Consider the following 27,329-nt stretch of genomic DNA (forward strand, 5'->3'; position numbering starts at 1 on the left):
CGGGGCCGGGGGCGCCGCCCGCCGCCCGTTGCGGCCGTTGCGGCCCCGCCCGGGCGGGAGCGGCGCCGCGGCGCGTCCCCCCGCGGAGGGGAGAGGTTAAAAACAAAGGGAGTTTTCATCATCGTCATTGTATTAAATAACGGGGCGCCCCTGCGCACCCGCGTGTCCTCAGCAGCCGCGAAACGCCCCTCGGAAGGGCAGGGAAGGGAAGGGAGCCGCGGGCGGACCCTGCCCCCCGCTGGCGTTTGTGGGATCGTTTGTGGGCTGAAGGCAGCGCGCGGGGAGGCCACGCCCGTTCCCCCCGTGTCGCCCCGGGCCCGCGGAGGGAGCTGCACCCTCACCTCGGAAAGGAACCGAGGGCAGCGTTACCGCACCAGCCCCCCCTCGTGAACAGCAGAGTCAATGAGGGAGCCTGTTCCGACCCCCGCTGCCTCCTTGGCCATGGAGACAGAAACGTGGCAAGAGCCGAAGGGATAACTTCTTCCCCTGCCGCCTCCTCATCCTGCCGTACAGGAGGGCTCCTGCTGGAAAAGCTCAGCCTGGGCCGGGACTGACCTGGGAGAGGGGGAACCTTCCCAAGGGGCAGGGGCAGACCCAGCTATGAAAATCCACATCCTTTCTCTTTGCAAGAATAGCAGGGAATTGTTTTGAGAGAGAAAATTAGGTGAGTTAGGTTAATCATCACGAGTGCTTCAAAACAAGAATTAGGACTTGGGACTTTTTTTTTTTTTCTTTTTTTTTTTTTTTTTTTTTCCTCCTCTCTTTTTAAAGAAAACTTTAGCTACAGCTCTGAACACCTGTTTTAAATCTATCCATTTGTCTGCTGTAGCAGCACTGGAAGCCCTGGCCAGGTGCATGTATTCCAGCAGGAGGGGTTTTTTTTCTTTTTCAGATAAGAATTAAAAAAAGAAAATGATACAAGAAAATCTTGAGATGGTTTTCATACAATTTGAGACACATCTATACAAGGAAAATAAAACCAACCATCACAAGGACCATAACAAATACAGGTGGGCTGCAGACCGCCTCCAATCCAGAGCAGCTCGGTACTGTTTCCAGGAGCACCAGGGTGCTAAACTGATGCTTGGGAGGCACGGAGAATGGAAAAGGGGAGATTCAAAAAACCAGGTGATAACTTACACACACACACACACACACACACAGCGTCTTGGAGCCAGCCCCATTCAGCAGTTCATACCCACCTCAACAGAGCACTGGGTGGTCGTGGATAAAGGCAACCGCAGGAGAACCATCAGCCTACGTAACCTGACAATCTCCCCGTGTTAATCCTGGGAAACAGGCAGAATGAGCACAAGTAGCTTTTAGTCTCAGCTGGCACCTCGTACCATGCTTATATTTATCACAACCAAGTATCATGCCAAACTAAGCAGGCTGTTGCAACCACATTTGAGATGGATGAAGACAGTTCTATTGTTGTGCTAATTTTGCATGAAGTTTGGCTTCCCTGTGCTCTAGCTGTGTAGTTTAAGCTGGAAAATTTTGTGTAACTGAAAAAAATAAGCTCGAGAAAACCAGCACTCATAGCACAGCTGCTACATGAACAGCTCAGGGTCACTAGTAGTAAGGAGTAACAACAACCTAGACTAACTTAAGCTCGATCCATTTTCTAACGAATCTTGTAACATTTAGGAGAAGGCCAATGTGATGGCTATCTCGATCAGAATTCCATGGCCAGATGTATGTCAAGCTATACATATTTTGTGTATACACATGCCTCCCCCTACTGCAGAACCATATGTAAATCTAAGTTCAGCCTTGAGGCACCTATCACTGAAAACTGCGTGGTAAAGGGGAAATTAATTCATGGGCTTCCCCACAAGTAGAACAGTAACATAAAGGCTGTGCTGAAAAATTAAAACACATGCCAAGTCAATTCTAGCTTCAGCTCATTCCCAGGATGCTCATTTTTTAATGTTAAGCTTTCCTAATGTGGTTATTTTTACCTCGCATAGATGACACTGTATTCACCGACACGCCTCTTGAAATGAAGAGCAATTTACTGAATACGTAAAGGCAGCCAAAAAAGCACACACACCTCTCCCCATCCTCTATCCTGGGCAAGAATCAGCCCGACAGATGCGCAGTGTTTGGAACACCGGGGATGAGATGGGAAGATCTGTCCAGGGAGGCGTTCTGCTCGTTTCTAAACAACATCCATTTTGTGCTAGCATCTCGGCTGATGCACGTTTTAAGTCTTCGAAAGGGGAGTTTTTTCAGTAAAAAGGTGCCGTGTGAGAGCGAATCGAAGTTCTGGACTCGAAAAGAAGCAATGGATGGAGAGACAAGGTGCACAACACCTTGTGTCTAGAGACAAGGTGCACAACAGGCCTTTCAGTGGCTACGCAGTTGCCAGCAGAGAGAGTAGAGACTAATCCGAAAGCAAATAGTAACCACAAGTTACTGAACCAAATCACTGCAGGCATTTAAAATATAGGTAAAAATTGTTAAAACATTTATTGTCTGTAGAAAGATTTACATCAATTTTATAGAAACTATGTTAAACATACATACAAGTATACCTAAATCTTAATATATACTTATGAACATGAGACTTTTACAAGTCTGCAGATAGAGTAACATTTTCAAAAGTATCTTTGAGGAATGGGAAGACTACAGACTAAATATCCCTCTTTCATTGAAACTTCATCTGCCATAGCTTAAAAATGTTACTTCTTGTCCATGCTTAGAGGGAAAAAAAATCAAATTAAAGGTTTCTGATAACGTACACACATATATATACACACAATATGTACATAAACACACTCAGATGGTCATTAAGGTGGGGGAAAACCTAGTATAAAGTAAGGTCAGCCTTAATGTACTCTAAAAATGGACATTAGGCCACATTCAATTGGAGGCAGGGTGGGGAAGAAAAACCCTGCTATTCCTAAAGCAGAACGGTGCAGCTTTGCTATTCCATGGAAGAGTGTACTCAAACAGCAACTGTTTCCACCCTTCCTCCTTCCCTGAAGCATAAAGACATCAGGGAAGCCAGTCACACAATAAAAGCCACCTACTACATTATTTACAGAATATCAAATATTAAAAAGACAACATGAGGTTTAGACAACTTCAACGAAATCCAGAGCAATGAAGCGGGAACAGAAGAAAGCCCCACTGAAGTGGAAGGCAGCAAAGATTAATCACATGGCTAAATAACTACTCGGAAACCCTTCAACAAGAAAAGCGCCAGACTGGGAGCGGTAACAATGTTTTTCTCCATTTTTTTCTTTTTCGCTTTGAAAATGTAGGTCCTTGGGGTTTGCCAAGGAGTTAGATGCTTTAAGTAGCCTTTCAAAGTTCTTGAAGTGACTTGTATATTTATTTTTCTCCCCTCTCTGTAAGGAGGCTGAAAATCCTCTTATCTTCAGATCCTGCAGCGAGGGAATGAAGTCTCTCCAGGGCCGGAAACATCCTGTTTTCACAGATTCTTTAGGGTGCAAGTCTGAAGTCTTTCTTTCAGAGTTCACCCATAGAGAACGTTGCAGCGGTGGTTCTGACGCTTACAGACAGACAAAAACGTATCTCTAAGGAGCATGGGAAGAGCTTCCTTCAGAAAGCACAAAGTTCAACATCTCTAATTGCAGTCTAAGGTGAAAACTCAAAACAAGCAAACAGCCTCCCCACAAATCCCCATACTATAATCTTTTTATCCAAGCAATTCTCACTATCCAAGATATGGCAAAAAATGACTTCCAATGAATAAAAGGCCAAATTTTAAAACCTTTCCCTCTTGCAATACCACAGAAAAATGTAATATTCAGCAACTGAGTTGACCCAAAGAAGTCTCAGCCTTTCATCCTTAGCCCTGGGAGAGAAGAGACCAAGTCAAGTATTATCTCAAGTGGCTGCTGGCTGAATTCACTGCCACCCTCTGCCACCAGTTACCCAAGCTGAAACAGACCTCGCTTCTTGAGACCTGGACACGACTAAATCCACGACTAGAGGTAGGGCGACTTAAATTTTGCAAACTACCTTTAGGAGCAAAGGCAGACGGGCATGCAGCTCACAAGGGGCTCCTTTCTCACTGGCTGCAGGGTTCTCTTAACCCCATGAATTCAGTCACTACAAAAAGAGGATTACAGCCAACCAGTACAGAAATTAAACTGCTGGGCAAAGCAAATGCTAATGCCACAATAACTTACTATCTTAGGCACGCACACAGAGGAGGCCCCATCATATTAACCCATTGCATTTTGCAATCAAAAAAAAAAAAGTTTCACATGAGAACAACGAAAAATGAGACAAAGCGCATTTAGCAGCCATTTCAAGTCAGTCAAAAGAAAGTACATTTATGAAACAATTAACCAGCTTTTAGGCAACCACATTAACTTGCAATTCCGATTCCAATGTGGCAACAGGCTTTTTCCAACAAGATTCGCTTTTCTTCCGAGGCTGAGGACTGTTCACATGTTTAATACAACCACTTTAACAACTGTTCTCTATCGCTCCTCACATTAGAAACAATATGATGTTCAGAAGGTTTTTTCCCCCCTTCCCTTCTCCCGTTTCCCAAAGGCTTTTTCTGCAATGCAGTCACAGCATAGAAAGGCACCAAATTATCCAAGTAAACTGAGCTTTCTTATGCTTAACATTAATCATCTCAGAGATGCCTTGACAACCCAATTATTATAACTAATTTCAATATATATTAACATATATTTCAACCAAACATTTTGTACCAGCACAACAGATGCTGCTCGTGTGTTGGAAGGCAATAACGGTTGATTATTTGCTTAGGAGTACTTAGATGTACCAGTATCTAATCCAAAAAAGACATGCCCACACAGAACTCAAGTCACTTCAAGTTTCAGAACCAGGTAACAATATGCTGTAGATAACCAGGCTGCCTGTGGCACCTAAGTTACAAAATTCATCTTCTGTAAGATCTTTACACTGTAAGAAGTTTTGTCACGGCAGAATCCTGAACTAGTGAAGCAAAGTCATCAACAAAAAAATGATTCAAGCAAATGGTATCACCTTAAACGCTGTAACAACTGAAATAACAAGTGACATTTCATTATATGACACTCATCTTGGGACTGGGGATAGGTGAGGGGAAATATACCAAATTGCCTTCTGTTTGTAACAGTTTTCTCAGCTGTAGAAATAAAACTTAGAGACACATAGGCACACACAGGTAGAGCTAGCAAAGCACATCACCACCCAGGAGTCATTCACACCTGTAAACCCAGACTTGCTAAGTGGGAAGCAGCAAGTCAGTTCTGGTGGTGCCACTGCTACTTCCACACAAGGGTATCGAAGCTGCTGTGTGAGAAGTTTCTTCCTGCCTCCACTTTTCTCCACTTGCTCAACCATGAACTCTCCTCCAGACTTGTGTAGGAATGCTGCTGCTCATCTTTCACCTAAGCCCTTGCAGTCCTTGCTTCCCTCTCCGGGGTCATCTGCACTGCATGACTTAGTTACCACTGACAGCACAGTATGTAAAATATTCCCTGTCTAGAAGTTAGCTGCTCCTATTTGGCCAGGGAATTCCCTTCTTTCAGCTTTCCATTTTCTACACGTTACTGAAAAAGTATCTATTAAAAATTGTGAAATAAACCAAATAATAGGGTGTTTAGAAACTTACCCCATCTGGTCTTACCGTTGGATTATGGCATCCAATGGGGCACATCTGCCTCCTAACTTTCTACAAACACTTCAGCTGCACATGCCACGGACTGAAGACTGGGACACTGCTAAGTGTGACGAGATCCTTGGAGCCTTTCAATAAACACCCTCCTTACTGAAGGGCTTGTGCACAAACACTGCTGGACTTCCTACCCAAAACTAGATTCCTTTGCTCTCCCTCCGAAGACACCTCTAGGCTGGGTTAGGCTCTGATCTGGGTTAGGTTCTGGACAGCAGTCCAGACGAGGCCCTAACTTGTGTTCTACACAACTAACGGTGTCGGGACAGCGACACAGATCAGATGCTTTCAACTGTTGTGGGTAGTGTGAGCAACTTCTCCTCTTACAAGAAATGAGGACACCTTCTCTGGAGACTACAGAGTGTGGGTCTCGAATTTACCTGGAATAAAAAGTCTGACCACATCTTTAATACATACACACAATCCTACCATACACTATATATTAAGGCAAAAGCTATAAATAGGAAATAAGCACAATATTGTTTATAGCCGACACAGTATGTCGGCCTGAGTTTTGCATACAGCGTGACAATATTGTGGTACAGTAAACTGCAGGGATTTACTGGGATTTTAAACAAAAAGATTACAAGCTATCTGCACTTAAAGCAGTGTCAATTATAAACAGCTTTGTTAGAAGTCATGCTTATAAAAACCTGTGGTTTTGCTGCTTCTTGTATTTAAATATTTCAGGTTCCATTTTCAGAATCCATGAAAAACTGGCAGAAATATTAGCGAAGACGTGGCTTGGTCAAGAATGCCATACCCAGAAAAGTGTACAGAGACAGAATATTTTTGAGTACAGCCCAACTAATCCTCTAACAACCCCAAGCACGCTTCCAGGGCAGCCAAGCTGCTGCTAGAGTACGTTACGTCTCTGCCCATGAGCCTTGGTTTTAATCAAATGCTGAAAACTGTCTCGGTCTAACAAATCACAAATGCATATATACACACACACACACACATCAAAACCTATGTTTAATATTAAACTAAAAATGAAGTAATACAAAATACTGTCTTACAGAAATGACTGAACAGAGGTGAAAGATCTATTGCACAACCTAAAAGGTCATTACTTGGAAAATCCTGAGCTAATGTGCTATTACCAAACAATCCAGGCACTTTTTTTTTTCCTTTTTATTACATAAGCAATAAACTTTCAACATATAAACCTCTGTGTGTAACAACTCACATTCCATCTGTAACATCATGCTCAGAGAAAAAGTAATAAATAAGATTCCCTTCAGTGATTTCTTTGCTCGAGACTGGTATGCAAAAAGGAACTAGAGTACATACTACAGTGTTTCAATTGAATACTGTAATTTAAAAGCAATTATTAAAACTGTAAAAAAGTTCTGCAGCATTCCACTACTGAAAAATAAAGGTATTTCATCAAGAAAAGTTACACTGTTAGTTCATTCATCCTATTTTAATTCTTGACAAAGTTGTCAAAAACGAATAGCTGCTCCCTTTGCCGTGTTGCACATTCCAACTGCAGGACCACAGCTCAGCTCAGGTTTCTGCTGCAATATTTAAGTGTCCCTATGGAGAGGAAAAACAATCGTCACGTCAAGGTGTAAAAGGGGAAGAAATCCTCCCAGCTTTCGTGGCATATATGCTCGTACAGTGCTTAACTACAACGTCAGTGCTGTAGAGTTACAGAATGAAACAGCACAACTGTAAAGACTGCATCTTAAACGCATAGTTATTTTAAAACGGTGAAATATAATGGTGTTTTGACAAGTTCAATTACTGCACAGATCGGCAAAGGAGGGAAGTGTTAGAAAATTAAGAACAGTTTTGTTTTTAAAGAATTAGCCAACCATCAAGCAGTACATAGTTAAAAAGACTGCATCATTTCAGGCTATCTGACTTTAAACTCAATGGTATTCAGTTTCTTCATAGATTATAGAAAAAAATACCAATATTCAGATCTTATGCTTCTCTAAGAGAAACCAGAACCTCCAGTTGTCAGACTTTATGAACTGTTTTAATAAATTCTAGACATGAACTTTATCATCCAGTTACAGGACAGCATTGGAAATTGAGGGGAAAAGTCACTAGCACAAAATCGCAGTGGTTCTGTGCCCCTTTTACAGCTTCACACATTTTGGAAAAAATCCTTCTGCCCGTGTGTTCCGCTCATTTCAGTTCCACGTTCGCCTTGCGAGATCATACGTCAGTGAACACAGAAATTGAAAAGAAAAAACAAAACAAAAGCCTTCACATAGCTTTAAGCATAACCTAAGAGGATTCAGCCTTTTGAAACACAGAGGGTCAGTGTTTCCCCTTTCGTCAAACAGCAAATCAGGTCAACTGCTCTCCAGAACAGATTACTGGAACAGAGGCAGCGCAGATTCTCAGAACCCACCTCCAATTTTCAGTCACCCAAGTTTCTCTTTGCAAGTTTCTAAGGGATAAGCAGGGAGGAAATGAGTGCAGAATCCAATTTGCCTGCAAAGAGCAAAGATGCGGTACTCCAAAAAACTCCCATCGAGTTATTCCACATGGATTTAGAAACGGAAGCGGATCATTTGAATACTCACATTTTATACAAGGGCTTAGTGAAAACAGATTAAGCCAACTCACCTTTTCTTTCCTCAAAAATCCATCTCGGAATCTATTGGTGGTAAATCCCCTGACACCAACGGAACGTAACCGCTGGTACTTGGCCTGGATGCACAAACCCTTCTGCACCAAGCCCGATCTATAAGGGGTTTGCAAGCGGCCATCTATAAAGTTGCTCTGTAGGAACGGGAAAAAGGAGGGGAAAAATGTAAAAAATGAGGCAGTGAAGCTCAGGCTTAAATTTACAGTTACACACATATGCAAAACTGACAGGGCTGAACAACTGTATTCTTCACTTTTAAGTACTGAGTTCCTTCCATTATTTCCAAATTAGTGTCAAGTTGCTGCGTTTAAACGTCAATCCTTTAAAAACATTAGATCACCTTGCAGCACTGCACTTACTGCACAAAACAACCAAGATTTTCTTCCTCATAGAAAAATCAAGCATTTTAGGAGTTTCAGAACACATATACTAAATATAACAAGAAAACAGAGGCAGTTTAAGACAACACTTCAGTGTTGCCAGGCCCGCAGTGCACACACATCTTGAGTACTAAGAAATACATGTACCGAACAGAAATCTGTACACTATCTTTTAAGATGGTTATAAGGACTTGAACATATATTCACTGCTTTCATTGCCTCCAGGCTGGGTGGACGTAAGCTAACTTAGCGCAGGACCAGAAGGAAAAGCCACGGAGATAACAAAATCTCTATGGGAGGATGGCATTATAAATACACAGAACCAACAATACAGCAAGATCAACACTCATAAAAGCAATTAAAATTAGAAAGAGGTTTACACTCATAAACACTCGAGACCTCCAGGACAGTCATAAGGAGTTTAAAAAAAAAGAATAAGGAAAACCTAGTTTATCATTATTTCTCATTAAGTTTTTTAAGTTGGTCCTGACAAGAAATATTACTTGTATCAACTCACCCTTTAAATAGAAAGGTTCAAGTGGCTTTCCAATAATAAAGAGACAGGAAACATCTTGACCATGCAAAATTCTTGTCATCTTTTATAAATAGCTTTAAAGGGCAAGGGAAACCAAAACATACCACAGAAATAACCTTTCTTGAGAGGTGCCCAACTACTTTGGCAAAACCTATCTGTTTTTGACAAAACCGAGTATCACTTCCAGAAAATCACATGCTCTGAAGTCGCAATAAATTTGTTTTTTTTTCCCCCCCACTGCGTGACTCGTGATCAGCTAAGGAAGCCCTGTCCAGAACAGAGGCTCCTTCCCACAAATTGAGAGGTTTTGCTCTTTCACGAGTGTCTTCACCCACGCAGGGTGGGCCTCGTGGAGCAGACCCCATCAGTCCCCGAGGTGGCTCTTACAGTGCTTCTAGGCAGCTGACCTCTGCAGGAGGCTACCAAATGTTACTGAGTCCTGGCACAAGGCACTCAGCAAATTCCTTAAGGCAGCGTGTGCCTGCCATAAGGAAAATGGAAGGACATTCTTAATGCTATACTAAGCCCCTGGACACTGCGAAGATGAGAAGTTCCTGGTCCTTTCACAGCTGCTGTGGTTCTCTACCGTGCAGAGTGGCTGTGGGTGGCTAGAAAGGAGGTCTTCGTCACTGCATTTTTCTAGCAGCAAATAGTAAAGGAGCAGGCTGAGTAAGGAAGGGGGAGAAGTTGGTAGATGTTGGAAAGAAGAATGAACACAGCTTTAACCCTGAGCTCAAACAGCCACACCTCCAACAAGCAGGGCAGGGGGGAATAAAAGCAGGACTACTAACACAGGACAGAGGCAGCTGTAGATAGAGTTGGCAGGTTAAACAGTTGGCATGGAGGCACTGCAGTCATATACACCTTAGATTAATGATGCTTTTGTACAGCTTAGAGGTAACTTCCAGCATGAAACAGTTTGGGCTCAAGTGACCTCTAGTTTCAATCGATTAAGATCCTCTCTTACAAATAATACAATTAAGAAGCCCTATGGGCCAGCTGCCCCAGGTGCCGAGATAGGTCTGAGGTCTGCAGACTCACAGGCGAATGCCCCACTAATACCCCAACCTGCCCCAAAACAGGGAGTGAAGTTTAGAATTAAAGGCTGCCATGTATGCGTGCAAAGACGCACACTGGATGTGTGCATCCAGTTAACTCCTACAAATTCACTGGGAGATGTCATTACAAAAGAGACCTTTAAGGTTTTAAGAGTTCTCCATTTCCTTCAGAGAACAGCTGCGCTAAATATTTTCTTTTTCTCCAAAAAGCCTAATGGACTGCCAGACCACATGATTTAAAAACACTCTAAACAAATTCCCTTTCTTTGCTTATAGAGTGAGATTCTCTCACTTTATGCATCAAGAAGAAAGGCCTTTGTTTTTCAAATCAACCACAAAAATCTTTCCAGCACAGAAAACAGTCAAATGATCTCCCTAAACAGCTATCGGCAAAAGTCCACGCAGGAAAAACCCTCTGTGCTAAGTAGGTGGAAAAAGAAAAGCTTATGAACTAAGGTCAGGTCAGCCCTGCTGTTTCCACAGCAATAATGTGCTTTACACTTAAGTACAACTAACCTTACAGTGGACGCCATTTTACCTACAAAGTTTAAAGCACCTTGGGACACAGCAATATTAAGGCTGCGTACACACACAGTGCCAGCTTAAGCACACACTTCCGTACTTGTTACCAACAACTGAATGGTTGAGGTCGGAAGGGACCCCTAGAGATCATCCAGTCCAACCCCTTGCTCCAGCAGGGACACCCAGAGCACGGGGCACAGGGCGGCATCCAGGCGGGTTTGGAAGATCTCCAGAGAAGGAGACTCCACAACCTCCCTGGGCAGCCTGTGCCAGGGCTCTGTCACCCTCACAGGGAGGAAGTTCCTCCTCAAGTTACACGGAGTGGCAGGAGCCACTCAGCCACCCTCTCCCTTCCCTACAGGCAGGGGGAAAGCTGGTAAAAACATTTTAAACTTCCTAGCTTCAAATTGGGAATTTTACTAAGGTAAACAGCAATGTACAAGTATCCCTCTTGTGACGGCGCTAGTTTGGCTATCCAGCAGATTCACTGGCAAAGCTTTCCTTGAAAGACTGCTACCTATTCTACCTATGCCATGTTACTCAGACGTTTCACTGCAGCCTCTTGTAAGGGATTAAAAGTAATTTCTTATGGTTTATGGGAAAAAAGTAATGAAACAGGAAAGGATACTGTATATCCTAATGCAATGCTCCATCCAGTTAAATAATGAGTAAGGGTAATTTTAAGTAAAAAAAAATAAATGAAAACAGATTGTCCTAGATTTGATACCTTCCTATTAAGGACGGCACTAATTGGACCCAAGCACAACACAACCACGACAGCAGAAAGGGGCTTTTCGGATTTCCTGACCCTGTGATAGACTTGTAGTTAAGAGGAGTAGAAAGGCACCATGTTACTCCAGGAAGAGGCACGTTTGCCCACTATCTCCTCAGCATCTTGAGACACTCAAGATCAAACATTACAACATTCAGATTTATAGGAAAATGCACAGATAGCAGGATGTCATGACAGGAGATGAGTAAACCTCAGATCAGAGGTCCCCTTATGAATACACAATTCTGAAACCAAAGCAATTTACTTCATCCAATCGTGGGCAATAATTTAGGCTTCCATATATGTCTGGTGGAGGACAGAATGCTACCCAGCTTGTTTTGGGGACACTGGCTTCCTAGTCACCCCTCGCGTTGCACAATTCTCACTCACAACTTCAGAATTAACCCCTTTCTCTCATGTCTCAACCCATGAGACACTGGACAGTTCATGTCAACACACTGCCAGCCCTCTGACCTAGGAAAAGCTGAGCTTCCCATCGCTCCATAGGGAAGGATTCCCCTTTGATAACACTGTTTTTCATGACATTTAAGACTGTTTAAAAGACCTCTCGCTGCCAAATCAGCGTGATCAAATCACGGGTTTATACAACATGTACATCTGATAAATTCGATCCATACCTTGAAGTTTCTCCTAATAGGTCCTGTATTTTCAAGATGTCCTCTAATTCGTCTGTGAGGGAAAATATCATTTGGTTTTGAAGAATAATAAGAATTCTAGAGAGGGGAAAAAAAAAACAAAAAAACAACAGCTATTAGCTTGCTCTTGCTGAATTACTAAACAGACAAATTTTCAGGTTATATCAACTAACGTCGCAATTCCCTGCACCTCACAGCACGCCTGGCAGGGCTAAAAGGCAGCAGGATCCCAACAGCCTAGGACCTGGGTTCGAGCTGCCTGAAGTGATGACAGACCCCACCGAACTCACGCAGCACAAACCATCCTCCCAGGACACCACGCTCCTGGGTGGCTACCTGCTCAGCTACCAGGTACCTGCTCAGACCTCTTGGGTTAAGGTCACCTCCCCTGTCCTGTCAGGGCCGCCGCTGCAACGGGCCACGGAGCAAAGGGAGGAGGTAGGTGGCTACAGCAGCCACCCCTGCACGAAGGGGTAAGATGAGCACAGTTCGCACTGTGGAGATCCCTGCTTATGATATGGGGCATCCTACAAAACACGGTGAACTTTTGAGCAGATGTGAGCATTGCTGCTAGGTAAATCACTTTGGGAACCAGACAGGAAATGCACAATATCACAAGTCACACTACGTTAGTCCTTAGGAGGTCTTACTTTTCATTCTCTTTGTATTACAGGATAGTGCTCTGGAAAAGACTTGCCTGACACAGACATCTATATATGATATGTGAAACACAGATACATGGCATCAAAATTGTTCCATGTTGACACAGGGAACAGCTGCAAAGAGTTATAGTTGCATACAATAGAGCACTCTCTCCAGCTTTTATACAGCTTCATATATGCACATGCTTTGCCATTGCTCATATTATAAATAGCATGTAATTATAAACATTTACAGAGACATTACATACTGCCATATACTGCACTAAAATCATCTCCTACTAAACTACCAGTCAACTCTTTGCAGTCAACCCAATCATTTCTCCTGTTCCAGTTAGAAGTGTGCTCGAATAATCTCAAAGAAATCCATACTTTTGGAAGCTGTTCACTCAGTAATTGAGAGCTTCACATGAACTTTGAGAAGAGCCTGAAAAGAGAAATCTCTATGCAGGATTTCTTATATACTATCACTTAACAACAACTGCAAGTGCAGACTCTGCACAACTACTGTTTCTCTAACAAAATACCAAGTCATTATAGCATTAGAAACATTTTAGGATGTGTTTTTAAATTAGAATTAAAAGGAGTATTGCTGTTGAAAGAGATCTCAATCACTTGAAAAAAATCCACAGCTAATTCAATCACTTCCAAAAAAAAAAAAAAAAAAAAAAAAAAAAAAAAAAACCACACCACACTCAACTTTAATGTCCTCAGATTTGAAGCTGTTTTGGTTTAAGCTGAACTTTTCCCACGTAGGCTGCTTGGGTGAATGTCTGAGTTTCACACTCTTCAGAACAAGCAGAGAACCTCAAGATGGTTTCTAACACTTGCTGATTCAAAGAGCATAGGTGGAGACTATAAGAGGTACAGAAAAGCATCCATACCAAACTTAACTTTTCCTTTTGAGAAGATCTTCCCTACAAGTCAACCAACAGTTTATCCAGCTTTTGAAATTGCCTTGACAAGAGGGGATTCGGTAGAAAACAGAAAAAGAGGATGGAAGCTCATGAAGCGAGAAGAACGTAGATGAGATGGCTTTTCTTAGAAAACATATGGAAAAGGGAACATACAGACAGAAGACTTCCCAGCTTCTTATTGTAAGGATGCAAAGATACTTAGACTTATCTATCTGCACGCAATATGTAACTAAACCAAGAAATCCACTGTTCAGAGTATCCTCATCCTTCAAACACCTTTACATGAATCTCCTCTCTGTTTACAGGCAGCAGGAATCACAAGTTATAGGGATTTTCATCCTGCATACACTTTAGTGAAACCTTCCTAGTCTCTCCAGTTGTCCATGTTGAATGCAGTCTTTGTCCTGAAGCAGAACGCTTCTTTACTTAGTTAAAACCGAGTAAAATTTTATCCAACTATCCTTTCCAATAGGGACAGTTTTATTTCTTCTGAACCCAACATTACTATCCTTGTCCCATTTTGGCATAGCGCAGCACAGAAAGACAGCCTAAGAAAGAATAACTGTTCTTCCTAGCTTTGATAACTCAGTATGAAATGCAGAATTAGCTAATCCACTGTACAACACTGCATCCTTTGGGACACCACTCAGGCTTTTTGATTTATTTCTGTGATCTGTTCTTTACTTGTATTTGTTTTACAACAAGAGCTTTCCAGAACCTCTCTTCCCGTAACGCAGAGAAACGCTCCGCAGCGGTGACGATGATGACTACACAGAATGAGATGCAGACCTTCCTCCCCAGCCGCTGGCACCTGCCCTGCAGTATTGCATTCCCATTTCCTCATCCCCAGGCTGTTCCGCATCACCTCATGCTAGCTGCCTAATAACAAAGCTCTCCAATCTATGGCTTAGCCTTTTTTTTTTTTTTTTTTTAGCGTGTGTGTGTAAGTGTAAGAAGTGTGACATGCAGTGCAAATGTCTTTTGTAAAGCTATCGGCAATTTGAGTTCCAATTTCATGAAGTCCCTTAATTAATCCAGCAGGTCACTAAACCTCCCAATTGAATAGCTGGAACAGGGCAAATTAAGAGATCTAAAAGTGACCACCTTACTTCCCTCTGAAGTCTTTCAATTTTATTTACAAGTACATTCAACATTTCCAATCGAAACTAACCCTTTGAAACAACAAACCACCTGTCATCTCCTTGCTAGGTTATGAGAACACTAGCAACCTTGTTTTGAAACCACACACAGGCATTAAAAAACTTAAAAAAAACCAATAATTTTGTTGTATAGGCATTTGGTTATAAAAATGGATTCAGTTGACATGAATAAATCTGTGCTGCAGCAGATGTCTGAGGAAACACTGTTGCACTAGAGCTGTTAAATTATGAGATGAGCAGTCAGTTTTAGGGGTGACATTGAACAAAAGTGGCTGAAAATAATAAAGCTTCAGCTGAAAACTGAAAAGGACAAGAGATGACTGGTCTGTAAGTTCACTTCAACCTAGTTGAATGCTGAGGTTACTACTTCATATTTAGGCTTACCAGGTGAGGTTTCCCAATGAATTTCCTGAAAGGTGGTTTAATGAACCTCATAGGCTTTTGGAAGCCATCAATGTGGGAATTTCGTAATTTTGAAACGCTGCAGCTTTGCTGGCTCCTGATCAGAAACAGAAAAGATGCAAAGAAAGAGACAATTAAAATCGAAATCCATCATGCATCCAACAATGTTTAAGATGGCCTTATCCATCCCTTAAAAGTGCAAAGTGATGGTTTTCAAGCAATATTAATCGAGGACACTTGCTGACACAGTGCTTGCCTTCTGACTAAACAGAACGCCCAGTTACCCAGAATCACAGCCTAACCCGTGTGCTGTTGTGTCATTAAGAATAAATGGAGATTTGCCTTCCTACAACCGTTACCCAAAGGCAGCCTCCCCGCTTCCCGCAGCGGTGCCTGCACTGTTGCTGCCCTCTGCTGCCTTCTAATGAAGAAGCACTTCAGCCGCTGCTTTGCACTATTGCTGTCTTTGTGATTGTACAAAAAGTCCCATTTTATGAATTTTCTGCATCAGACAGGCTGGAGCTAAACAGACAGGCGCAGCTACATGCTCCAGTTTCATCCTCAACAAGCCAGGCTTGTCTCCTCATCCACACTCATCCACACCATCCCTGACCCCAGCCCACACTACGATTCACGCCCACTGGGACGCAGTGCCCTCCCTCATGCCCAGGAGAAGGAAAGCCACACTTCTAAGATACAAAACGAGCTTCTCACTATAAACAGCATGTAAAAAGGGTCAGCAGACTAACTGCATGTGTAGGGAGGGGAGGGAATTATCTAGGAGATAAGTCCCAGATTATCAGGCCAAATGCTTACTAAGAGCAGCAGCACTAGGTACATAAAAGGCTATACACAACAGCTCAAGGTATTTTCCTTTGTTTAAACATAAAGGTCTCTGCTTGAGCAAAGGTGAAGGGTGTGAAGCCCAAATACAAGAAGTCTGTTTCTTCCACAGCTCAAGCCTGCCTCCACCTCCACAAGTCACCTTTCCTTTGTGTATTGCCACAGTCTGCCATTACAGACTACATTTAATATGATGGCATCTGTTCATTTTTAAGAAATATCTTCAAATCAAGACTATCATACTGAATCATTTACTTCAATGATTCCCCTGCTCCCCTCCGCAGGAATTAGCCAAGAACTCTCTCACTGCAACCAGAAAATCCTGTGGTATCAGCAATGGAACAAGGCTGGCTCAGGGCAACAAATACCTCTGGGCAAAAAAATCTTGGAGGAACTCACAACAGCACTAAGCAATTCCAAAATCTCTATAGTTTTCCTCCATAAAATTCTTTCAGATTTAGAAGAACCCCAAGTTTTTGCTAGTACTCTGCATAACATTACAGACAGCCTGGACAGCATGACATATAACATTCTCTTGGTGTTTTGTACTTTTGTAAAAGCATTCAAGAATAAAACCATATGCCATAAAAAAACCTCTGAATTTAAAAACAGTTAAGCCTCTTTAATTAATTTTTTCCCTCCTTCCCATTCAGGACTACAATGTGAAGTTGGGGGAGAGAGAGGGGGGAGGGAGAAAAGGGTGTTTGGGGCTTTTTTTCCCTTTTGTTTTCTCTCTCCTCTCTTTTACTGCAGCTTAATCTCTTTCAAGGTAGCACTTCATTACAGAGCAACTTGCAGGAGTGTTTGCAATGCTTGCCAGCAGAATTTCAATCCGAGTCAAACTTGCAAGGACAAATCTGCTGAAAAGAATCAGAGCATACTTGAATGCAACTGTGGGAAAGTCTCAAAAAAGACCAAAACGAATGTGTAAGATAACCACAGGTTCAGGCAAACAAAATTTGTACTGGCTAATTACCTGGGAGTGATGCCATCTACATGAAATAATCTCTCATCTTCATTCTGCAATCTCTCTTTTCTTCTCCTTTCTATATCATGCCGTAGATCATTTGGATCTTCCAGAACTCTGATCATGTTCTAGTGGAAAGGAAGGTTTCATGTCAGGTTGGTTTAAAATAAGTGAACAATACTACGTAACCCAAGTGACTGAATTCTGTTTTTCAGGAAACACATAACCTCAGTAAAGAAATTCCATCACTTGCCCTTAAGACAGATGCCCGCCAACTCAAGAACCCAAATGCCACAGCAGTTGCAAAAGGAGTCCCAAACAATCTCTCCCCTCCAGCTACCACAAATTTCCAAACAGTGAATAGAGCACTGAAATGGCACTGTGCATTTCAGCATGGAGTTATACAGACATTATACATGGAGTTACATCTAGGTGAAAATATTTGCACAGACCCCAGCTGTAAGAAGTCTATTGTTCTTAATTTGCATCTCCAGGTACATGTACTGTACAAAAAAATATAAAATTCTGATCTTCTACCTGGACATTTAGTCATTCTAATATCACGATACAGAACACATTCAGACTTTTTTAAAAAAAACTCGGATGGAAAGTTGGATTCACATGGCAATAGTCACCGACTTTTTATTTGGACTCTTTTAAAATAGAATGGCTTTGAGACAGCAAGAATAATGGCCCGAAACACTCTAGCTACTCTAGAACACAAGGGTATAGTACCGGTCAGTGAGCACAGTACATGTGCACCATTCAGATTACACCCATGAGTTTACTAAAAGCATCAAAAATGGGCAAAATTACTGATAGTCTCCAAAGCATCTAAAATCAGCAACAAAAAGATGTTACTTGAGACCATATCATTTCAGTTATTTAACTTCTTCGGTCACAGCGCAAGATACCTGTGGAGACTCAGATGGCACAGCTCGTTTGTTCTGAAGCTCTGCTAGAGACATATCAATCCTCCTAGAACAACAGAAATATTACGTAAAAACAGGCACCATCATTATAAATGGCAAGACCACTACTATTAAGCAACTGCACTACTATGAACCAAAGAAACAACGCTGTTCAGCTGTGTTGGATCTTCAGCCTACTGAAGATTCTTAACTATCTCAGCAGAATAAGACAAAATTACAGCAATTACCTGTGAATTTCTGGATCCAAATGTATTTTAACTTCATTTATATTTGCAACAGGTTTATCCTGGAGTTTTGAGAACCGTTCATGTAAAGTTATGTCAGAAGATGCAAAATAATTTGCTGCAAAGAAATATTAAACACAAGAATGTTTATTTTAGTCTTCACATCTGAACCGTACAGCTGGCCATCTTATCTTCTAGAAGATTTATTAGTAAGAATATATCAACACAACTTGAGATTAAATTTCCAACTACTCCCATTTGCAGTCTCACATTCAGAAAGGAAAGATTAGGCTAGCCCAACTTAGACGTCTTTCTTATTAAATAAAATCAGTTGAATAGAAAACTGTTTACCAGCTCTATTATGGTAATAATCAGGCTACTGAAATCTACAGCTAAAAAAAGTTCAGCACCGAATATTATACAATAGTCTGTATAAAAACTGTCTAAAAACTAATTTGAAAAAATAAGGAAAGCTGTATTACCAATTAGTTGTGACTAAAGCAAAGCAAATATAACATAAATGAAGTCAAACACCTCAGGTCTACAAGGACAGAATATCTAGTTCAGTACACTTTTTTATTATAAATATATAAACACACACAAATACATATACCCAAAATATTATAGCCACCTTTAACTTGATGGATAATTGTGATTATTTCCTGAGTAAATTCTCTTGATGGATTGTTTTCAACATTTTGTGTTACAGATTCCATGTGTTCAAACACTGGATGAAAATTTTCATTTTTCCTGCCAATAGCAACCAGATCATGTGACATCTGTCTCTCTGTAGTATGACTAGAAGAATTCCTAGAATAAAAATTTGTAGATATGCACTTTAATAAAAGTCAGTATGTTTGAAAACTTCACATAGAATAAAACAGTAAAATAAGAAGTTCATTTTAGGAAAATTATTACAAATATGACAAAATTGAAATTCCCTCTCGTTCCTTTTTTAATCAAAAGCTTCAGGCAAGAAACATTGGTGACAACGTAAGGAAGGAAAGCAAGAACAACATAGCTAGATATGTCTGAGCTCTCAAACCCTTGTGAATTATGCAGTACAAAAAATGTAAATTTTAAACTAGATTACCAAATAAAACAGACAAATGAAGATATTAATTGAAAATATTTTCTCAAGTGTCATTCTAGAAGATAATTATGTTTTTTTCTTAACATTTATGAAGAGCTATAAGCCCTTCTCAAGACAGTTCAGATCTTGACACCTTACGTTTCCTTTGAAAACCAAACCACCATTTAGAGTTTAGTGCAATAGCTCTCCTTCAGAATGACCACTAGCAGCGCGCAAAATTCCTTTTAAAATTTTTAAATCGCTTCTGCTCGTCTCATTACAGTAAAAATGTTTGCCATTTGGAAAGTTGAGTTTAGGACTCTAGCATTCTACAAAAAGATTTTTAGGATAGAGGCTCTATTTACCATGCTTTCAGGAAAGCTATTAAGAAGCTGCCACACTGCACCTGAAGATTAGAAGAGACATATCCCACAAAAACTATAAGACAGAAACAACCTCCAGCAGGTCCCAGGGGTCACCTGCTTGCCCTGGTAAACTGGGAACAAGTAAACTCGAGCAGGAATTCCAACACCTCGGCTCAGGCATTTACTATAGATGCCTTATCTACCTTCTCCCCGGGTTTATAAAGAACATTTCCTTCTCAGCTAAGGTATTTCAAGTCACATGTTAGTTAAATGCCTTGAAGCAGGCAACAAAAATACAGCCAGCAACTACCTCCTAGGATAATCACATTTTCATTTTTAAAAATTTTTGTTTTCTTTTAAAAAAAATTATGATGTTCTTCACTTTTAGCAGCGTTTTCCCACAGCCCGAAATGAAGCAAACTGTAATCAACACTGCAGTTCTTCAGTCTGCAAACAGTCACATTCTCCACTGCATGTGACTCTCCAAACCTGCAAAAAACTACTACTGCCAGCTGACTTGTGTGTCTGTGTGTGTGTGTGCTTACAAACAAAATCAGTAATTTTTAATATTAATTTTCAGGAATAAGAAAGACTTGTCCATGTGTTGGACTATTACCCTCTGCTGCTCTTCCATGCAGGAATTAATGACACCAAGGGAAAACTGGAAAACAAACAGGATTTCAGAGCTCTGGGGATGGTGGTCACAGGCCCAGTGGGTAAGGTCATCTTCCCCTCAGTTCTTGGTGTGGGAAAAGGTGAGAGCAACAAGGGACAAGTTTTTCAAGTTAACCACTGGCTGCACCACCGCTGTTGGCGGTGGTTTTGGTTTCTCCAACCATGGGATCCCGTTTGAAGATCAACAGCTGATGGGGAGGGAGAGGCCCTACCTCACTAAGGAGGGCACATGCATTTTTACCACAGGTTGGCCAGCCTGGTGAGGCGAGCTTTAAAGAAACGGCACAGAGGGAGTTAGAGCAGTCAGCAAAACACAGCTGAGGTCAGGGTGCCTCCAGCGGGAGCACGCTGCTGGGCAAGTCCATACGGGACGTGACTACGGAGGACCCTCCCGTAGCCCTCGTGGGGAACCCACACCCTGGGCTACCTCCCGAGCCGGCGCCCCGCGACGCCCGCAGCAGGGGAAGGCGCAGGAGGATCCGCGCGCCGCCGCAGCACAGTGTCGTGCCCATAGGTGGGACGGCGCACGTGCCTGCGGCGCTGTCGCGCAGGGCGACGTGCTCTGGAGCAAAGGCAGGCCAGGGAAACAAGGTGGAGCTGCTCTTCACGGGAGAGAGCAACTGGATTGTAACAGCCTCTGCACAGGGGTCAAGTCCAGTCCATCCCCATGTGTAAGAAGCCGGGCAGTGGGGGCGGGAGGCCTGCACGGATGTGCAAGGAGCTCCTGATGAAACAGAAGGAAGCGTACAGGATGTCAAAAAAGGGGCAGGAAACTCGGGAGCAATAGAGGAACACAGTGGAATACGCATGGATGGGACAAAGGAAGTTAAGGTCCATCTGGAATTAAATGTGGCAAGGGGTGTCAAGGACATCAAGAAGGGCTTCTTCAAATAGAAGAGTAGCAACAGGAAGACTAGGGAAAAAGTGGGTCTGCTGATGCCCTGGTGACAGGGCAGAGAGAACAGGGCTATTGAACATCACAGAGAAGAGAGTTACTGAATACCACCTGTGCTTCAGTCTTTACAGCTCAGGCCAACCCTCAGCAGAGAGAAGAGAAAGCCTGGAGAGAAAAGACAACCTTCCTTTGGCTGAGGAGGATCGGGTTAGAGATCACTCAGGCAAATAAAAAGATATCTAAAAAGAATTCAAAAGGATCTCAAACACACACACCTACACATCCACAGGCCCTGATGCAAGTGCACCCACAAGTGCAGGAGCAGGCAGATGTTACTGCCAGGCCACTCAATACCACCTTGGAAAGGTCACGGAGAAGAGGGCAGGTGTCTGAAGCCTGAAAGCAAGCTGGTGTTGCCCCAGTCTTCAGGCAAGGCAAGGAGGATGAGCCAGGGCCCTACAGGCAGGTCAACCTCACCTCCATCCCTGGAAATGTGATGGAACAGTTCATCCTGAATGTCTTCGATAAGCACGTGAAAGAAAAGGTGCTCACTGGGAGCAGTCAGCACAGGTGCAGCAATGGGAAATTGCACTCCATCAGTCTGATAAGCGTCTATGATAGAGTGACTGCCTCGTGAGATGAGAGGAGAGCAGTGGATGTTGTCCACCTCAGCCCCAGGGAGGCTTTTGTTACCGTCTCCCACAACATCCTCATAGGCAAGCTCAAGAGGTGCGGGCTGGACGAGCACGCTGAGAGCCAGATGGAGACGGGGCAGAGCTCAGGGGGCTGCGATGAGGAGCACAGGGCAGGTGGGGGCCTGCAGCTTACAGCGTCCCCCAGGGCCAGCACTGCCTCCAACCGTGTTCAACTCTTCCATCAATGACCTGCACGAAGGGACAGAGCGCACCCGCAGCAAGTTTGAAGATGATACAAAACTGGAAGCAGTGGCCGAAACCCCAGAGGGGTGTGCTGCTTTCAGACCTGGACAGGTCAAAAATATCCCAAGGTGTGTTAGAAAGTGCTGCCAGCATGCTGAGGGAGAAGATCCTCCTGCTCTACGCAGCCCTGGTGAGGCCACATCTGAAACACTGCGTGCTGTGAGCTCCACAGTACAAGAGGCACATGGAACTACCGGAGAGAGGCCATCCATTTTAAAATAAGTTACAGTCTTGTTCTATGCTTATTACCTCTCAGAAACTTTGGTTTCTCCCATATTCACAAACTGCAAGCAGACAACAAGAAAGAATAGGTGAGGAGAAAACAATACCTGTACTTGGTCACCATTTTCTTCATATCCACTTTGATTGTCAGACGTTCCCTCCTACAGCTGACATCTGACATTTTCGCATCTGAAACTGTATGACTGGAATCATGCTGGCTATTGGAGGAATCTACTTTTTTCCTGATTTCCCCTTCTTTCCTTACTCTTTCCTTCTGCTTGTTATTAAAGGACCTCAGATCCACATCCGATTTGCAAGAGTTAACACACGCATTGCAGCCCTTCTTTGAGCTGTATTTAACAGGTACTTCAGCGTGCCCTTCTTCCGTCTGTCTCGCTCTTCCACTGCTAAAGTAATCTAGCTCTTTGCTATCCCGGGCTCCCTTGGAGGAATTGTATTTCTGCTCTTCCTGCTTTCCATACTTCTGAGCTCTGTCAGCGGAAAAAGCCTTTTCCCCATCTGGATGCCGGCGGCGTTTGTGACTATATTCATAGGCTATCTTTGTGACGGGCCCCTCCGAGTATTCCCTTTCGGCCGACCGGTGAGACTGGGCACCCGGATTTCTCTGCTCCTCCTTTTCTTTGTAGGGTGCAAAAGAACGTTCTTGCTTCCACTTGGGATTTCTTGCTATGTCTCCACCGTCATACCTCTCCATTTCTTTAGCCCTTTTAGACGTGTGCCCATATTCTCTGTAATCGTGATCTTCAGGATACCTGTGTTGACATAAAGCAATTTACACTTGCACTAGAGAAGAAAGTGAGAACTTATATGTGCAGAATGTTGGACAGCAGAATGCGTGGCAAGTTAACCCATAATCCCTCACGCCAGGGTACGGATGAGCAGGGGCTCTTAAGAGGGAAACATTATCCTCTCACACTCTAGCCATCAACAACGATTTACTTAAAAGACAAATACTTCACTACTACCAGTCGCCCAAAATTAAACTACAAAGTGGCAAACGTGTCTCAAGGTGGGTATCTTCAACTATAATGAAAACAGACTTTCACTTGAGGCTTTACACCACAATACCCGGGTTTTAAGCATTTTATTCCTATACCTCTTCTGTAAAGAGCTCCTTGCCGTAAATTCATCAGACACTCTTCTGGGTGACTGACCATACTTCTCCTCATGTAATCTCTGGTGCCTCAAGTCATCTTCGTGCCATTTCCTTTCAAGTTTACACGATGCCCCTAATGGTCTATGAAAAGGTTTCATTCCTTTTTCATTTCCAGTGACTTTATAGTGCTCAGACATATATCTTTCTTCTATTTTGTGCTGGTAAAATGGTCGGTCATGTTCTTTATACGGCATTTCTGAGTATTTTGGTGGTAACTGATATCTCCTATTGCTTTCAGTTCTTTCTGATGAATGTGTTCTGTAGGGCTTATGACTGTAAGTATCTTCCAAGAGGATTCTTTTTAGGTTTGGTGAAGGTGACCTACGTTCATAAACTCTCTGGTGGTTATTTCCATGAGGTGCAAATCTAGAATTGCTTTGTCCATACTTCTCATCTTCTGCTCTCCAAGGCATGGACTTCTTTGGGTCCTTACGAAAGCTTTTGTATTCACAGTCATAGTTAATATGAGCATGCCTTTGTCTATGGTGTTCTGGACTCCTAAATGTTGGAGATAAGGACCTGAGACAAAAAAAAAGAAAAGAAAAAGAAAAAAAGAGAGATAACACTTTAAGCAGCCCAAGAAAACCAAATCACACTCTTAATGAGAACATCTCTTCAGTATAAAAGCATAATTCAGTACAGCACACACTACTAACCAAATAGTGTGCCAAACATAACAAAAGCCAAGATCTTCAAAGCATTTGTCTGGCTAGAGTTATTTACTTCCATCCTGTTAAAAGTTTTCATAGGAAAAACACCCACTCAAAATACTGGAAAGTCAGTCATTTTCCTCTCGCTGCATTTTTCACTTCAAATTAGTGTCATGTATATAGGAGGTTTCAACTACATTTAAAACAACTGTTACATACTTCTTCACACTTCTCAAGCATTCTCCATCTTTGCCTGTGCCAAGAGGAAAAAAATGGGGAAGAAAAAACACTAAAGAATTACAAACAACAAAAAGGAAATAAGTCTTTGCAGGGCCAGGAAGTCAGGCCGAGAAGAGCTGCTGATTTAAAGCATTAGAGAATATCCTATTTTAGAAAGAGAAAAGGTTACATAGGTGGGCTTTTTCTGCAGAAAAAGAATAGTTTGAGAAAGTTGTTTTGGTCTTTTTGTGCAAGTGTGAATGTATGCATATGTATGTAATTTTTTCTTACACACCGATAGCTCTGAAGGCTTAAAAATCATACGCCAGCCTCTTAGGCTTTTGCATTGTAAGTCCTAAAAATCAGGCAGGTAACTACCTGCATGATGATGCTGGTGGCATCAGACACAAGCTACTAGGCTGCTTTCCAAAAGGGCACTGTGATGCCCACTGTGCATTTTTTTCACCTTATGCTGTCAGACATATCTAACCGTGCCACAAACTGATTTCGAGATCAGCTCCCAAGGCTAGAAACGCTGAGATGTCTGAATACTCCCTCTAGATCAAGACACAAACCAGGAAGGCCTGAAGATATTAAGGGGTGTCTGAGCAAAATTAGCTTTTATCTATTGTTTGAGAGTTTGGCACTTAAGGTAGTGCCAGTCCCAAAATAAGCAGTCTGTGCATGGTTTTAAGTGGAGAGCAACATCTTAACATCTCTAGCCAAAAGTAATAAAAAGTTGACTGGTAGGAAAAAAAAAAAAAGTGTTCAGCAGAAATTTTTCAGACTAGAAAACAAATTATTGTAAAATACAAAATTCCAAATTCTGATTCTGGCTTCTTTTGATTTTCTTTTACTTAACAGCTTTAGATCTTTGTTATAAATCCCTATGCAGAGCTACATTTCAGAACAGAAATGGAATTACAGGTAAATGTGTACCTTTGTTTCCATCGGGGCGATCTTGATCTAGATCTTGTCATCTTTTCTCACGTGGTTTTTGAGTTTCTTGAAGCTGTGAAAACAATATGAATTAACAGCCTAACAATAGCATTGCACTACAACTGCCAATAAAGGCACTTTTAACTATTATTAGGTACTAAAGGTTTGAAGCAGCACTATTATTTTCAACCCTTGCTCTGATTTTAAGGCAAGTAACTACTTTCTTAACTGGTGAACTGACAGTTAATTTTCTTTATAATGAATTTAGAATATTTGGTAACAGGTCACTTATTTCTCTCCACATTATAAAACGTCTCTTAACACGTTAAATAAAAAATGGCACTAAGAACCTCACAAAGAAATTGCAACTAAGAAAATTATGCCAGAATTCTTAGCACATACTGAAAGCCACAAATGATAGAGGGAAGAGGCACCCAGCAAAATAATGATGCTTAAAGGAGGAAAAAGTTTCAGCATCCCATATATACGGCACTTAGATTTGTAATACACCTTAGGCTTAAGTGTTTACAGACTTCCCGTAACCTGTTACTGCTCCATCAAATGTTAACTTTTCTTGCATCACATTTCATCCATATGAAACAGAGTACAAAAGATATCATTTCTATATCCCACTTGTTAATAACCTACTACCTCTGCTTGCATTTACATGGACTACTTGAGGCAACATCACAAAGAATACTTTTTTTTTTTTAAAGAATTTCTAGTACTTTTATACTCCCAGCTAAAAATTACAACAGCAGTTATGTGAAAATCAACATTAGATTCTATTAATAAATGCAGGAGGGTTAGAAAAAGCACAGAAAATAACAAACAAAATATAATTACAGTGCTATAAAAGCCTACATTATGGACAAAGCTTGCAGACTGAATACGATCGGAGATCCTTTTGCACAAACAATGTAGAAGACTCAAAGAACATATTAATGGAGTCCACTCTTCTTGCCCTTCTTCGCAAGAAAAAAAAGATAATGCACTTGGAAGAATCTACAAACCCACCAGAAATGACTACACACACCCCTACAGCTCCTATTTACTACAAGCTGCTGTGGAGGCCAGAAATATTAATCGCTACAAAAGGAAATCCACAGACAACTCCGGAATTAGCAGACAGCCTAGTGAAGAACATTCATGGGTCAATGGCACTCTACACATGCCTTGGTGTTTTTCCAGGAACATCTGCTCCCCGACATTTCTGGAGACAAAAATATAGCCATGGCTTTTCATGGCTTTTCTGACACTCCTAGTCACTCCAGTCCTTCTGTAAGGATATCTTTTATTTACAAAACGTAAAGGAAGAAAGGATAGGGAAACAAGAGAGAGAGCACGCGCTTTCAGAGGCAAACCTGGAAAAGGAAGAACACGCTCACACACCTACTTCTTCCCCATCACATCGAGTGATCCACAAAACACTCCCCCCTCCATCTACTTTATTTGCATTAACAGCTTATAACCGCCACCTTCTTAGAAGGGCATACACAGCATACCCCTGATAGCCAAGACCACCCAGGGCCACTAGATAAACCAACCTGCCACGTGCCAGCAAGCAAAGCTGCCCCTGGAAATGTTCATTAGCCTGGGCAATGACTTACAACACTGTACGTGTCTGGAGGAAAACCTCAGAGGGTTTTTGTTTACTTTTAATATAAGAGTCTCATTTACCACCGAAGTATTTGTTTTGTGATTAAATTGCCTATGAGGCAAGAAATAAAGGTGTAAGAAGTGTTAGCAGGGATAAGTTAAGAGAAAATATGAAATACTCCAAAGACATAGAGTATTTCTGCTTTGAAGTGTCAAAGATGAAACTAAGCCTCACTTGAATCCTAAGTGTCTTAGATGTTGTTCTCAGATAC

The 27,329-nt window shown here is 42.0% G+C and overlaps 1 protein-coding gene across 2 annotated transcripts; it reads right to left on the reverse strand.

Moving 5' to 3' along the window:
- Window positions 1–3,181: 3,181 nt before the first annotated feature.
- Window positions 3,182–25,526, reverse strand: BCLAF3 (BCLAF1 and THRAP3 family member 3). Of its 2 annotated transcripts, XM_026052103.1 has the most exons (11): window positions 25,459–25,526; window positions 23,591–24,169; window positions 22,581–23,246; window positions 18,938–19,116; window positions 18,310–18,424; window positions 18,065–18,128; window positions 17,160–17,278; window positions 15,323–15,437; window positions 12,185–12,280; window positions 8,258–8,413; window positions 3,182–7,210 (listed from the first exon to the last, which is right to left on the reverse strand). In XM_026052103.1, the coding sequence occupies exons 1-11, from the start codon at window positions 25,497–25,499 to the stop codon at window positions 7,181–7,183; spliced, it is 2,160 nt and encodes a 719-aa protein (XP_025907888.1). In that variant the 5' UTR covers window positions 25,500–25,526; the 3' UTR covers window positions 3,182–7,180. The 2 variants fall into 2 exon arrangements, with proteins under 2 accessions (XP_025907888.1, XP_025907896.1); XM_026052111.1 differs by lacking the exons at window positions 3,182–7,210; window positions 8,258–8,413; window positions 12,185–12,280; window positions 15,323–15,437 and adding an exon at window positions 16,926–17,040.
- Window positions 25,527–27,329: the final 1,803 nt, after the last annotated feature.

Source organism: Nothoprocta perdicaria, unplaced genomic scaffold (assembly GCF_003342845.1).
Source record: "Nothoprocta perdicaria isolate Ctin4 unplaced genomic scaffold, notPer1 scaffold_112, whole genome shotgun sequence".
NCBI lineage: Eukaryota > Metazoa > Chordata > Aves > Tinamiformes > Tinamidae > Nothoprocta > Nothoprocta perdicaria.